Source organism: Nothobranchius furzeri, chromosome 9 (genome assembly GCF_043380555.1).
Source record: "Nothobranchius furzeri strain GRZ-AD chromosome 9, NfurGRZ-RIMD1, whole genome shotgun sequence".
In the NCBI taxonomy this organism is placed as follows: Eukaryota; Metazoa; Chordata; class Actinopteri; order Cyprinodontiformes; family Nothobranchiidae; genus Nothobranchius; species Nothobranchius furzeri.
The window spans coordinates 64469937-64484155 of record NC_091749.1 but is presented as its reverse complement, the minus strand read 5'-3'; the positions used below and the strand labels follow the sequence as shown (position 1 = coordinate 64484155).

The window sequence follows — 14219 nt, the reverse complement described above, 5'->3', positions numbered from 1 at the left end:
CAAAGGAAGCCTGATCTCTTCTGCGCTTTAATATGCCTCTTCGTACATCAGGAACATTTTCTCACCTGGCCTCAGTAACTGATGCAGAATAAAATACCAAAGTACATTTAAAGGCTTAAAACAATCAAGATGTCATAAACAAAGGAGGAACCTTGTATACAGAGGCTAAGGCTGTGATCCCGGGTTGTGCTGCAGCATTTTTGAAGGTGTTGACAAAAACAGATCCTAGACTGGTGCCGTAGCCACGTAGAAACAAAAGCCTGTTTATTCACCAGGAGGAATGATTTTAGTGGGTAGAAATTCATCTTTGATATCAGCATTTTCTTTTCTTTGCTCAAAAGAAAGCACATTATGGTGGAACGGTTGTGGTCTTTCTGCAGGGTTGGCATGTTCTCCCCAGGGTGCTCTGGCTTCCTCCCACAGACCAAAACATGCATGTTAGGTTAATGGAGACTCGACATTGTCCCGAAGAAGATATTTATTTCTAGAAAACTTTTCACAGATAAAATCACAAAGTGCTTCACAAAAACGGTAAAAATATAAAAGTGATACATTAAAAACTAATTCTAATAAAAGGTAAAAGAGACGGGGGATGCTTGTCTGAAAAGAAGCTTTTTCAGCTGCATCCTAAATGAACAATTAGTCAGCAAGGCTTTCCACAGTTTTGGGGCCACGGCCTCAAATGCCATGTCTCAGGTTCTAAAGCGGGTCGTAGGGACCATGAGAAAGTTCTGGCCCCAGGGCCGGAGCTAGCGACCAGTGTGTGCGTGTGAACCTGATGGACTGGTGACATGCCCAGGGTGTCCCGGCCCCTCGCCTGCTGGGAATGGGAACCAGCCCCCCTCGACCCTACCGAGTTAAAGTCCAGTATTAAACATGTGGATCATAAAGCAAACACTTCCAAAGAGGAAAAATCATTTCTGTGATTTCAGAGCAACTGCAGCTCTCTGTTCTGATGGGGAGAAATGGACTTTTGAAAATGTTGACATTAGCAAAATGAACAAAATGTCAAAATTAATTACAGCTGAATCAAACGGGAGCAAAAATCAAATATTTGTTCACTCAAACCCAAAAGAAAACAGGAAACAGATGATTGCAAAAGCTGCCGACGCATTAACATTTGACTCATTCCCTGTTTGGTTTTATTGGACAACTCAGAAAAGCCCAGCAGACTTTAACCCGCAGACAAAAAAATACAAATTAACCTCTACAGAAATATGAGGGAAACTTCATGTACACTTATTGTCCTCTCTGCTCTGAAGAAACGCTCAGAGGAATCTTGTCTTTGCAGCATCGTATTTCCTGTGTCAGCAGCCTAAGGCAGACTGTAAACATGGAAATTCCAGAAAGCCGAGTCATGGTTTGGTCAGGTTCTTTTAAATGACGTGAATAAAATCAAACCGGGAAGTAGGAACTGTTTTCATGTGACTCCTAACATCCCGTACATTTGTGTGACACAAGATCAAACCCACAAGTTCTGCATTCATCTGCAACACGAACTCACTGAAACAGCAAAATAACTGACTAGACTTTAGATATTTAAGTAGCTGCTAGTGCAGTAAATTGAATATTGGATGAAAATAAAAGATGCCACTGCTCCAAAGTATTCAGACACCAGGGATGGAGTTTCAAAAATATTTCTCCAAGATAATTTCATGCAAACCGGAAAAACTGCAGCATTTTGCTTTTTAAGTGAACATGAATAGGGAGTGGGCAGAGCAGACCACCCTGAAACATAGCGGACGTCACCTCCAGCAGGTTGTCAAGTCAGCAAACTCCAGTTTGTTGGAAACTGGCAGTTTAAAGAGCAAAAACCAGTTTCACTGACATCCCAGTCAGGGTTTCAGGTCAGACTAGGCTCTGTATCAGCGGATCTTTAAGTACCTGGACAGCATTAGACACCTGTAATTTCACTTAAAGCTGGTCATTTTCCAACATGCTGTATATTTTCTGGGCATTGCAAACTTCTGGAAAACTGTAATTATTCACGTTTTAAAATGTCAAGAGGGCGTAACCTGTGCCAAATGACCTCATACAGGTCACCTCAGCATTCATAGGTTTAGATTGTTACAGATTCTAAAAATCAGAAACCTCTCCCTTCACAACCAGGCGTCCAAGGCAGTTTCGATATTCAGTTTCATGGGGAAGTGAAAACATCCGAATAACTCACAGGTGTTTCTGGTTCATTTGGTTTTTATTAGGCATTTCACAAGAATGTAACAAGCAAAGCTAAGAGCTAGTGGAGGGATCTCATGCAACTTAAAATGCAGATGACATTAAACTAGTGGCTTAAATGTTAACATGAATGTAGCCCAGCTGTTTGATCCGATTTAGCTGCTCTCGCCACCCAGAGTGTGCTTGTCGAACAGGTATTCAGCCAAGCCGTTCTGAGGTGCTCCCATGCGGCGCAGGTTGGTCACATAATCTCCCAGCTGTTTGATGGACTTCACCTGCTCATCCAGGTAATGAGTCTCGATGAAATCGCACAGCTGAAAGTGGAACAATTCAATTAGACCTCAACATTGCAGCTTAGGTTAAATTAAAGGGCCAGATTCATCGTGTTTCACACTCACATGTGGGTCATTATGAGTAGAGCACAGCTTGTGGCAGTCCAGTAGTGACTGGTTCACACTTCTCTCAAGCTGCAGGGCGCATTCAAGAGCCTCGACACCACTACCCCACTCATCCCTGTCTGGTTTCTAAGACAAAGCAGGTGTTAACACTTAGGACAAGTCAACCTCATAACGTTTTACTACAGTTCAGAGTCTGTCCAGTTAAGATAAGCAGCATATCTAACTCGCGCCCTCATGTTCTTGGACCACCCAGTACCAATAGGATGAGTGCTTATCATAACAAGCAAGTGTCAACATTCCAAAACACTCGTACCTTGACATCTTGCAGAAAGATCCTTCCACCCCTCTTGTTCTGCAGTTTCATGAGCTTCTCAGCATGATCACGCTCCTCATGCGACTGCTCACGGAAGTACTTTGCAAAGTTGGACAATGCAACATCATCCCGATCAAAGTAGTACGACTGGAAGAAAGAGTTTACATTAGAGTTTGCATTAGATTAAAAGTTTTGTTTGAAGCCAATATGAACTGTGGTGATGTGACAGAACTGGTTGGAATGACTCAGCTATGTGCCATCATTAAACAAACTTTAAACCCTTGAAAATGCCTCTGCTCTAACCGTATCGCTCCAGTCCAGACCTTTATTCACTTAAACATGTTTATCCAGAAACTTACATGTTTCGAATTAGTGTCCTTCAAAAACACTGATTTTGATTTTCAGCACATAGCGGCTCATAAAGTTCCTCAACCTTTATTTTAAACACCTGTTCCATATTTAGCTTCCTCTACTCACTGAAGACACTTCTCCATTCCCCTACTGGACCCTTACCATGGACAGGTAGACGTAGGAGGCATACAGCTCCAGGTTGATCTGCCTGTTTATTGCAGCCTCGCAGTCCTGGTGGAAGTTCTGTCTCACCTGGGAAGTCATGGTTCTGGGAAAGAACATTAAAATTAGGGAACCTGTTCTGAGCTAAATATATAAACTTATTGCATCTGTTAATCACTTGACATGTGCAGAACTTTAAGAAAACATAACATAACGTTTAAGCTGTTTTGGTTATTGAGCTATTTGTACTAGACATACGTTATTTTTCCATAGAACCGAATAAAACGACTGCGCTAAGCCAGAGCGCCAACTACGCTATAGGCCACATGAGCGGTTGAGGTAAACAAGAGTAACGCCGCAAAAAAAAAGCCTCAATTTTAACGAAGCCGTGCACTTTAACACAAAACTCCTGAGTGGAACAAAAGAAAAGCTGAAGAATATCTTACCTTTTCTGAGGAGGTCTTTGATATTGCGCTGTTAGCAAAACAGTTAGCTCCTTAGCTAAAATAACGATTTAGCTTCAAGTTCAAGCTTCTGGATATTAAGCAGAGTTGTTAAAGCGATAGTTTCGTCCAGAGGAGGTTCTGGGCAGTGAAAAGGTTGCCGTTCAAGCACTGTTGAAGCAGGTAACCTTCACTGTCGGCCGAGAGGATGAACTGTGCGAGTGTACGGTGCTATCTCGATTTATATATGCTAGTGTGCGTCACTTCCGCTGAGGCGGGGCTTTGTGTAATTAAGTAAGCGTTTGGTAAATATGTCGATGGTAATTTCAAAACGTCATGAATAAAATATTATAAAAAGAAAAATAACCCACATTAATCATTACAATTTATTTATTTAATCACATTTCAATTCGATATGGCGGGACAAAAAAACATTAATCTAAAATTGTATCATAATTTGATCGCATTTCTTTCAGCATTATAATAAATATACCTGTGAAAAGGTTACAAAAACAACCAAGACTTTTAAAAAACTTTTTGGCATTCTGTTTTTACAGCTGAAAGTCATCGGCAAGGCCCAATGAGCTCAACATCCATGATCTCAGACAACACGAGTATGTGACATGACTCAGCGGTTTATGGATGAATCATTTCCTTGTATTTTTAATTCTCCACACTGACATCAACACATTTATAACAAGTGAGAAATACATACGCCAGACCATGACTAATTAGCTTATTGGGAAACAGATAGTTTTGAAATTGTGAAATTTTATACATATTCTATTGAAACAAAGTGGAAATATCAGCGAAATGTATGACGTCTGGACTGGGTCCTCCCTTGATAGAGTACACACACACACACACACACACACACACACACACACACACAGGTGTAATCTTGAGGGTCACTACCAAATGTATCCATCCCATAAAATATATTAGAGCTGAAACGACCTTTAACCTTCAATATTACTGCATTTCAGTATGAAATGAGCTCACAACAGGTTATCCAACCCACACGCTCTAATAGTCTGATTCAGCTGTTTAGCAAATCATCTGACATGTTCCATTAGTCAGCAGCAGACACATCTGGTCATCAGACACAAGATCGCTTCTACCTGTAAATAATGTATTGTTGGCTTCCAGTGTCACCATGTTAATCACCATGACTCAGAATGCAGACATGAGGATCCATAATGAAATTGTTAGGTGTAACATGTCCTTCATTTACATATTTGTGATTTGCACCTTTGAAAATTCAAACCTAGAATCTCTTTTGTGTCCTCTCAACTCCAGTTGGTCTACTTTAGACAGGCCTCCCACCCGAGCCGGTTTCTGCTGGTGTCTAATCTGCTTGTTACCATAAATACACTCACCTAAAGGATTATTAGGAACACCTGTTCAACTTCTCCTTAATGCAATTATCAAATCAACCAATCACATGGCAGTTGCTTTAATGCATTTAGGGGTGTGGTCCTGGTCAAAACAATCTCCTGAACTCCAAACAATGTCAGAATGAGAAAGAAAGGTGATTTAAGCTGTTATGAGTGTGGCATGGTTGTTGGTGCCAAACGGGCCGGTCTCAGTATTTCACAACCTGCTCAGTTACAGGGATTTTCACCCACAACCATTTCTAGGGTTTACAAAGAATGGTGTGAAAAGGGAAAACATCCAGTATGCAACAGTCCTGAGGGCCAAAATGCCTTGTAGATGCTAGAGGTCAGAGGAGAATGGGCCGACTGATTCAAGCAGATAGAAGAGCAACTTTGACTGAAATAAACACTCGTTACAACTGAGGAATGCAGCAAAGTATTTGTGAAACCATAACACGCACAGCCGTGAGGCGGATGGGCTACAACAGCAGAAGACCCCACCGGGTACCCCTCATCTCCACTACAAACAGGAACAAGAGGCTACAAGTTGCACGAGCTCATCAAAACTGGACAGTTGAAGACTGGAAAAATGTTGCCTGGTCTGATGAGTCACGATTTCTGTTGAGGCATTCAAATGGTAGTCAGAATTTGGCGTAAACAGAATGAGAACATGGATCCATCATGCCTTGTTACCACTGTGCAGGCTGTTGGTGGTGGTGTAATGGTATGGGGGATGTTTTCTTGGCACTTTAGGCCAATTGAGAATCGTTTAAATGCCACGGGCTACCTGAGCATTGTTTCTGACCTTGTCCATCCCTTCATGACCACCATGTACTCATCCTCTGATGGCTACTTCCAGCAGGATAATGCACCATGTCATGAAGCTCCTATCATTTCAGATTGGTTTCTTGATCATGACGATGAGTTCTCTGTATTACAACAGCCCCCACAGTCACCAGATCTCAACCCGATAAAGCATCTTTGGGATGTGGTGGAACGGGAACTTCGTGCCCTGGATGTCCATCCCACAAATCTCCATCAACTGCAAGATGCGATCCTATCAACATGGGCCAACATTTCTAAAGGCTTTCAGCACCTTGTTGAATCAATGCCACGTAGAATTAAGGCAGTTCTGAAGGCGAAAGGAGATCAAACATATTAGTATGGTGTTCCTAATAATCCTTTAGGTGAGTGTATATGGTGAATTTGTCTAAAATATTTTCAATTTACCGAATCTAATTTTATTTTGAATTTTTGCTTGAAACTTGATCAGACATAGCTGTTTATTGTTAAGTACTTTGAGATGACTATTAACAACCTGAAGCTAAAGTTTCTGTTGTGCCATCACAGCCAGCCATGACTTGGCATGAAATAAACATCAAAGACAAACAAAAACAGCAACAACTGTACTATTTTTAAAAATTTTATTTATAAACTGAAAGTGTTTAGTCAAAGAGGCCAAATCCCATGTCGTCATCAGACTCCTCAGACTCCTCTTTCTTCTCTTCCTTCTTCTCCTCAGCAGCTGCAAAACGAAAACACAAAAGTCACCTTTGTAGTTTTATTTCTCATCATGCATAAAAAATAAGGCTTACGCTCCAGACAATAACGCTAATTTTGCAGCATGTATTCACGGACTACACAATAGATGCCAAATGTCACAGACAACGACGAGGTGCTAGGCTGAAATGCTCACCTGCAGCAGGAGCAGCAGCACCACCTGAGCCAGCACCTGCAGAGCTAGCAACAGCCACAGCGCCCCCTGCTGGCATGCTGGCGAGTTTACTGTAACCTAAGGAGACAGGAGTTGGCAGAGAACGACAGCAGATGTAGCAGCAATAGGACGAGTGAAAAACACAGTATGGGTATGTATTGGTATCTCCAAGCTTGAAGAAAACTAATTATTACAAATCCCTTTTCTACATTTGGCTAACATGATTTTATCTGAAACCATAATTAGACATTTAAGCATAATAAAACAACATAACACTTACCACTGGCAATCACATCATTCACATTCTTGCCTTTAAGCTCCGAGATGACCTGTTTAAAAAACAAGAGACCACATGAGACTCTCTGCATATAGTGATCAGCTGCTCGTGTAACCAACGTCGTGTCACTAAAAGCAGAAGGCAGGTGACCCTGTACCTTGGTCATACGTGTGTCGTCGGCCTCAATGCCAACACTCTCCAGAATCTTCTTGATGTCTTTGGCCTCAGGGTTTTCATTGCCACCCAGGGCAGAGAGAAGGTAAGCAGCAACGTAACGCATTCTGAAACACAAATTTTATCATTAAGGAATGGGAAAGCTGCACGACTAGAGAAAATAAAAATACAACCCAAGAGAATTACTGCACAGAGCAAATTTTGTTTATCGGCATAAAACAACTTACAGGTACAATGTCTGCTAAACCATATTAACAAAAAACTTTAAACCACAAAAATGCACAATATGTTACAATTTAAATAGAAATTATTTAAGGTTTGCATTCTGGCTGAACTGCACAGACAAATGTTAGCTGGGTGGGAACAGTAGAATCTTTACACATTAAGTTTTGTTTAATCCTCATACTTTTGAGTTTAAAAATACATTCAAGTTTTTTTTATATCTAATATAAGAGTGTATTTTTCCTGATATTTCATTTACTGAATGTAAAAGTTAATAATTATTTATTACTGGAATGTTTTAGTAGTTAATGACCACTGACTTCCCTCATTCATTTTCTCTCTTCCTTTCCTCACGTTTTCAATCACAATTTTTTTTCACTTTAAACATATTTTTAATCATTTTTTGAAAAAAAAATTTATACTTGAATTTTGTTTTTGTGAAGCGCCTCGTGATTTGTATCTTGAGCGCAATATAAAAAATCGTTATCTTTCTTTCACTTATTGTCTTTACAAAAATGACACTTTAATTGCATAAGCAAATTGATTAAATGTGCAATTTTTGCAAACAAAATACATTTTCATCATGAAAGGTGAGGAAACTGGAACCTACAGACTAAACGTGCTGGTGCATTATTTAATGTGCTCAGGGTTACTTTAGCGTAACAAGCTCAAAAGCAAAATGATTTAGCTTCAATTCGATCTTTGATGTACAATTATAATTTCCAGTTCGGTAACAGAAAAAAAAATCTTGATGTGTTATAATCCAGGTATTGTCTTTTTCATTAACTATAACCTGAGTCGGTGCTGATTTACAGCCAGACTAATCCTGATCAGAAAGAAGCTAACAATCCGGTCTCTTTCCACAGGTCTGCCATGAGTTTACTCTCGACTTTCATTTAAAGCTAGACTGAACCGTAATAACAAGAGAAAACCATTTTCTAGTGTTCTTTTTTCATTGTGAGGTAGCGTAGTTCACCCTCTCGCTAACATTAGCTACTCAAGCTACAGCTAGTTACCACAAAAACACAATTAACGACGCCACAACGCAGTTTTCAACGCTTAAAATGTCTCGGTTGAATGTTTATTGTTTTATTTGGATAGAATGAATGTTTTCTCAGAGGTTGTCGTCTTAATTTTCCTTTACAAAGGGACTCACTTGAGCTAGGCAGGAGAACGCGTGTTCACTTCGAGGTAGGCTCGAACAGAAAGGAAGTGACGTACCTGTTGGGAGGCGGAAGTAAACTTTTTCTTCGTGTGGAACTAAAAACAAACACCAGCGACACTTTAAAAAATACCGACTCCTACTGGACAAAGTGTAGAATGCTGTTTTTAGATTACTTTGAGCTAACCACTGGTCAGACCATGGGTCAGACACGTTTACGCTTCATTTTGTGTAAAAAAAAAAAGTTCAAAACGGCAGGTGCTAATCTTTTATTTACAAAATCTTTGTGGGCAGAAAATTTACACAGAAACCAAAACTATTATCTTTTCAGTCATTTGCTTATTTTTTTATTAGAAAAATCTTGATAATTCCTCAGGAAACGTCTCCTTCAGCCAGGGTCTTGCTCTAACAACGTTTATAAGGTTAAAGAAAAATAGCATCAGAAACTTCATGGGAGAATTCCCAGGTAAAAAATAAACTGAAGAGGAGACTTTTATTTGACAACCTTCACAAATTTAGCTTATTTTGTGACTTTCCTTGGTCTTTGCTAAGAATGTTACTTGGGGTATAAAACAAAATAATCTATTAAACATCTCTGGGCTTTCCATCATATAAAACAAAACCAATTTAAACTTTTATTTTTTAAATGCAAAATATCCAACAATTGAACTTTTGTTCATCCTTTTTGTGGCCACATAGCTACATTAACAGGATGCAAAAGCTTGTATTCCCTATATATTTTATTTCAATGTTAAGATAGTAAATATTTTCTAATTGAAATGTTTTATAATGCACATTAAACACACATCTTCTGACTTGGCTCTTGGTACAGTTTGACCTCCTGCTTTTCCTTCAGCTGCTGCTGCTTTCGTGCCAACAGGATGATTGATATTAGCTGTCAGAAAGGATAAGGTGAACCTTCAACACATGAGCATCTATGGCAGACACCACCACTACCACCGAGAGAAACTCGCAGCTGGGCTGTGGTCTCATGCTGTCCTGTGAACCAGCTCTAATGAATCGCTGTCACAGGCACCGCTTGGCTCCAGGCAGTGAGCCCTGGTCTGCAGCTGAGCTCTTGTTAGAGTTCACTTTCAGAAATATCTTCAGCACCTATAGATCTATAAGGTGTGACCCAGCTCTTTACCTGTAAATGGACTGAGATGAGACTGAAGATGGTTTACACACAGTCAGGCACACTCGATGCGCCTTGTTGCAGCTTTATTTAGAACTGGAAATAAAAATGTAATATGAAATCATCCTGAAGGCTTTCAATGTGAGCTTTAATAGATCAGAAGCTACATTTAAAGAGCAACTAAACCCCAAAACAACTTATTTTTTGCTTATAAACGGTATAATTGGGTCTTTACAAATGCAATCTTTCTGTTTCTGTGCATTTTGTAACATGTTTGTGTAAACATGACAAAATCTAGAATCTAGGTCTAAACACTTCTTAGTGCTGCCCCCTGTGGGTTGAACTGTGCCTACTGCTTTTTAAATTTGTGATTGGCTGGGGCTGGTACAATTTCATGTCATCAGTACAGACTCCTCCCACTCCCCCTCCCTTCCTGGATGGAAATTCCCCACATGTGGCCCTGCCACTCCGTGCCTCCTGGCAACGCCCACTTTCATAGCATTTTTCAAATCTTGACTAACCCCGGGTTTCCACAGGAGCCGTCAGCAGCACGTTGCTGCAGCAGCACGTCTTGCTCGCGTAAGCTGCTGCTTGGCCCTTCCCACGAGACGCGAAGCAGCAGGGGAGCAGCTGTCACCGACCGAGCACGAAGTCACACGAGTGACTTCGTCAGTAAACACAACAAGCAGGAGAAAACTACAACATGGTTTGTGTTTTATGTTCTGTCCGTTTTATAATCGCCAATACGGACCTGAAAAACAAAGGAGACCGCTAGCTAGGTGATAACTTCTCACGGGGCCGCACAGTTAGTAATCTTTTTTAAAGTAAAGCAACCGGAAGGCAGTACGTTCTTTATTCTGAAAATCTCGGGAGCTTCTCTCCATTTCCGCATCCGATTTCCTGTCTTTCCTTCCCCAAAAATGTCGAACTTGACCCGTTTCAGAGGCGTCGCGCGTAGAAAATAGAACCGACGCGTAAAGGCCGCGACATGCTGCTCCTGAGACGCGGCCGACTCGCGCTGCTGACAGCTCCAGTGGAAAAGGTTCTGTTGACCACAGCGGTTCCTATCAGCAGCTATGACGTGCTGCTGCAGTAACGTGCTGCTGACGGCTCTGGTGGAAAGCCGGGGTAAGGGTGGACTTACATTTTCTGATGGTGTGCAGTCCCTCTTTAAATGTTCTAAATCAGAAATGCTTTCATTTACAAATCTGATGGGAGTTTCCTAGAGGTGTAGAACACTCGTTTAATCAACACTTTTGCAGTGATCTCTGGTAGGAAAGAATGCCTTGTAGATCATAATCGGGGCAGAAAAAACACTGGTGCACCATTTCCAGGAACTAGAAATGAGCCACATCCCAGCTGAGCTTCAGACGGCAGGATTTGGCGTCCTATTCTCTGATATTAGGACCCTGGATTGTATACTACTAACACAACTCTACCACTGACTTACAGTGTGGATGTTTTATTTCAACAAATAACACATGCCTGGTGGAGTTCTGCTGTGTGGTGGAGATGCCAATGCTAACAGTTAGCATCTGCAAGTCGGGACGTTCTCTGTTGTTTTCTGGACGCTAAACCAAAAACAGCCTTCTCGATCCGGAGTCAAGATGGGCGAGTCCATGAATGTTTGACGTAGATCTGTCAGGATCTCCAAATCCTAGAAATTCACCATCTATTTTCTATCAGGAGCTAATGCAGGATAGGTGTAGGAGACTATTTTCACATCTTTGGTACATTCTTTCTGTGTTTGCCTTCAAATTCCATTTTTTTAAACACAGGAAAGGTTTCTCTTTACCTTGCTAACAGCTTTTTTTGCAGTCGGCAAACAAAACTGTCAGCAAGGTAGGGAGACTATTTTCACGTTCAGCCTGTATTAAAAACTCAGTGACTGATTTTAATCAGAAATAATGATTAAAAATGGTTTTTCACAGTTCCACACCTTTAATAAAGTCAGTCAGAACTTTGTAGGGTTAGGCGACTGTTTCCATTGATTTTGTGGTTATTCCAAAGAAAAGTAAATGAATACCAAGTCTTTAAAATCCACAATTATAAGCACAATTTATTGAGTTTCTAGTACAACTATGTTCAAGGTTCTATGTCACAATGTCACATTTCTCATTCCACATCAATGTAGCACGGTTAAAGACAAACCCAACAACACAAAAAAGAACACCACCATCTACAGGCATTAAGATTACACAAGCACTGACCAAAATATCCCAAAACATTATCAAAACCTTAACAAATGTGTGAAGTCTGGTCTCAGTCCTACAAAGAAAAGAACCGTTAGTTCAGAGCTCGGAGAAGAAGCCCGGATCCGGCGTCAGAGCTTCTTTCTCCAGAAAGACTGAGCCGATGTGGCCGGGGCACACGGGTAAAACGCCAGCACCAACCAACCGGTCGTGGTTTCTCTTTTTGCATTTTAGGAAAACCATTTAGAAAACTGGAGAAAAATATCAAAACAAACCCATTATAAAAAATATTCTATTGACCATTCAGACATCCAGACAGGGGAAACGGGTAGGAAGGTGAATCCAGACATTCGGTAAGCCGCATCAGCCAAGTCTCGTACTGCTTCAGCAAACAAGAACAACTTAAATGTTATCTAATGTAGTTTTGTAAGCAACTGTTAAGTTTACCAGTTAGATTTCTGCTTTAACTAGATCAAAGCTGAGTAAATGTTGATTATTAACCACGTGTTTAGTTTAATATCGTCAATAAATATTTGCTGCAACTCACTGATGTTGATCCACGCGTCCCTGAAGGTTGGTGGCACAGGCTCCGCTGTAATCGTTTCTGTTAAAGTTCTTCAACATGACGACAAATATTCTGCATCGCTGCCCATCACTGAGTGACTCTGCATAGATGGCGGATTTGTGTTTAACGCTTATTTTGCCTCGTATTTCAGCATCTTCGTTCCAATTCACCGGGAGAACCGAGATGCCATTTTTGTTCTTCTAATGAGCGTATGAAACATCACACCAATGCACCAGAGAACCTGTACAGAAGCATGACTCAGCAGTTTGAGCTGCACCTACATGAACACACACAGATTATTACTGTGGGGTTTTTGTTGAAGCAGTTGAAGACTGATCACAAATGGCACACATGCACGTGTTTTTAAAGGTTTCCATCCTTTCTGATGAGATAAATACGGCTTTAGTGCAGCGGTTGTGTCGGACGGCGTGTTTTCAGCCCTGATGCGTGTCAGTTCTGTATTTACATTTGATGAACCTCTGATTATATTTACGTTGTTCTTGTGTCAGGTCTATCTCGTAAACAAACAAAAACAAGTGGTGCATTTATCTGGATTTCCACTAAATTTTACAAAACAATTCAGTCCTGAAGAACTGTTCAGGATCTACTGAGAGGTTAAAGTCACCTTACCCTACTTCACGAATCACAGCTGGTTTCAACGCTATTCTAGTGCCTCGGTGACGCGGCGTGTTCATCCTGAGACTGGACAACAGTATGGCTTAGTTAGCTCTAATAAAAACCGCCGCGTGCTTTACACACAAACTCTCTTAGAGGGGGAAAAACGGAATAAATCTCTGAAATTTAATCTAACCTGGCCCAAAACAGGGTTCTAGAGATTTGACATTATAAATAACGTCACACTCCCTTCAATCGACGTGCAGAAACTCACTTAAGCTGTAGCTGATGCAGGATTTGAAAGCAAACTTATTTGCAGACATGTTTGATGGGATTCATGCACCTCCATGAGTTTGAGCTCATAAATAAGACAGAAGATTAGCAACAATCAAGAGTTACATGAAAAGTATGTTCTGATCACATGAGCATTGGCAGGATACTCAAACACTTCATGAATAAAAAACCAGAGTCTTTGTGTTCGGAATATTTTAGGTTATCGTGACAATTCGGATTCTTGCCTGATTAAAAAGTACAAGAGAATAAATCCAGCTGTTTTTCCAGGTGAAGAAACGCTCGCACGTTTCAACAAGGTGTGATTTGAACCGATCTGCGTTATAAACAGACCACAAGGACTTCAATTATTGCTTATGTTCATTAAAATAAGTGAACTTTTGCCTTATTTTGAATGTGGCATCATAAAATACACACTTCTATGTTATATGCATCTGAAGTAGCACCAGCAGGACCTTTAGCCTTTAATCAGAGGAAAACATAAATGAAGTGAAACATTCTTGTGCTGAAGATGGAAAAACACACAAGTGTGACACGAAACAAACAGCACGAGCTGATGGACGTGTAAAAGTCAGCGTGTGGACGAACTTCTGCTTTTACATTCATCAACAAAGAGAAGAAAGCTGATCTCAGACATTGTTTTGGTCTACAGAC

The 14219-nt window shown here is 40.7% G+C and overlaps 2 protein-coding genes across 3 annotated transcripts in view; both read right to left on the bottom strand.

The window, feature by feature from the left end:
- LOC107381616 (large ribosomal subunit protein P2) overlaps positions 1-8857 on the bottom strand; it is a 129465-nt gene extending 120608 nt beyond the window's left edge. Inside the window, exons 1-5 of one of the 2 annotated variants that reach the window (XM_015953374.3) lie at positions 8762-8857; positions 7367-7490; positions 7213-7261; positions 6915-7010; positions 6629-6743 (exon numbers count right to left, since the gene is read on the bottom strand). In XM_015953374.3, coding sequence (XP_015808860.1) covers positions 6664-6743; positions 6915-7010; positions 7213-7261; positions 7367-7489 — 348 coding nt within the window. In that variant the 5' untranslated portion in view covers position 7490; positions 8762-8857 and the 3' untranslated portion in view covers positions 6629-6663. Of the gene's footprint in view, positions 1-6628; positions 6744-6914; positions 7011-7212; positions 7262-7366; positions 7491-8761 lie in introns of those variants that run through there. The other variant, XM_070555048.1, reaches the window with a different exon arrangement.
- Positions 2176-4079, bottom strand: fth1a (ferritin, heavy polypeptide 1a). The gene is made up of 5 exons (XM_015953369.3): positions 3846-4079; positions 3400-3505; positions 2887-3033; positions 2574-2699; positions 2176-2489 (listed from the first exon to the last, which is right to left on the bottom strand). Exons 2-5 carry the CDS (start codon positions 3499-3501, stop codon positions 2331-2333), a joined length of 534 nt encoding a protein of 177 aa, XP_015808855.1. The 5' UTR covers positions 3502-3505; positions 3846-4079; the 3' UTR covers positions 2176-2330.
- Positions 8858-14219: the final 5362 nt, after the last annotated feature.

Coding starts and splice junctions, on each gene's coding strand:
- fth1a (XM_015953369.3), bottom strand. CDS start 3,501: ATGACTTCCCAGGTGAGACAGAACTTCCACCAGGACTGCGAGGCTGCA. Junction 2,700..2,886: donor TCTTTCTGCAAGATGTCAAG/GTACGAGTGTTT, acceptor GCTTTGTCTTAG/AAACCAGACAGGGATGAGTG. Junction 2,490..2,573: donor CTACTCATAATGACCCACAT/GTGAGTGTGAAA, acceptor TTCCACTTTCAG/CTGTGCGATTTCATCGAGAC.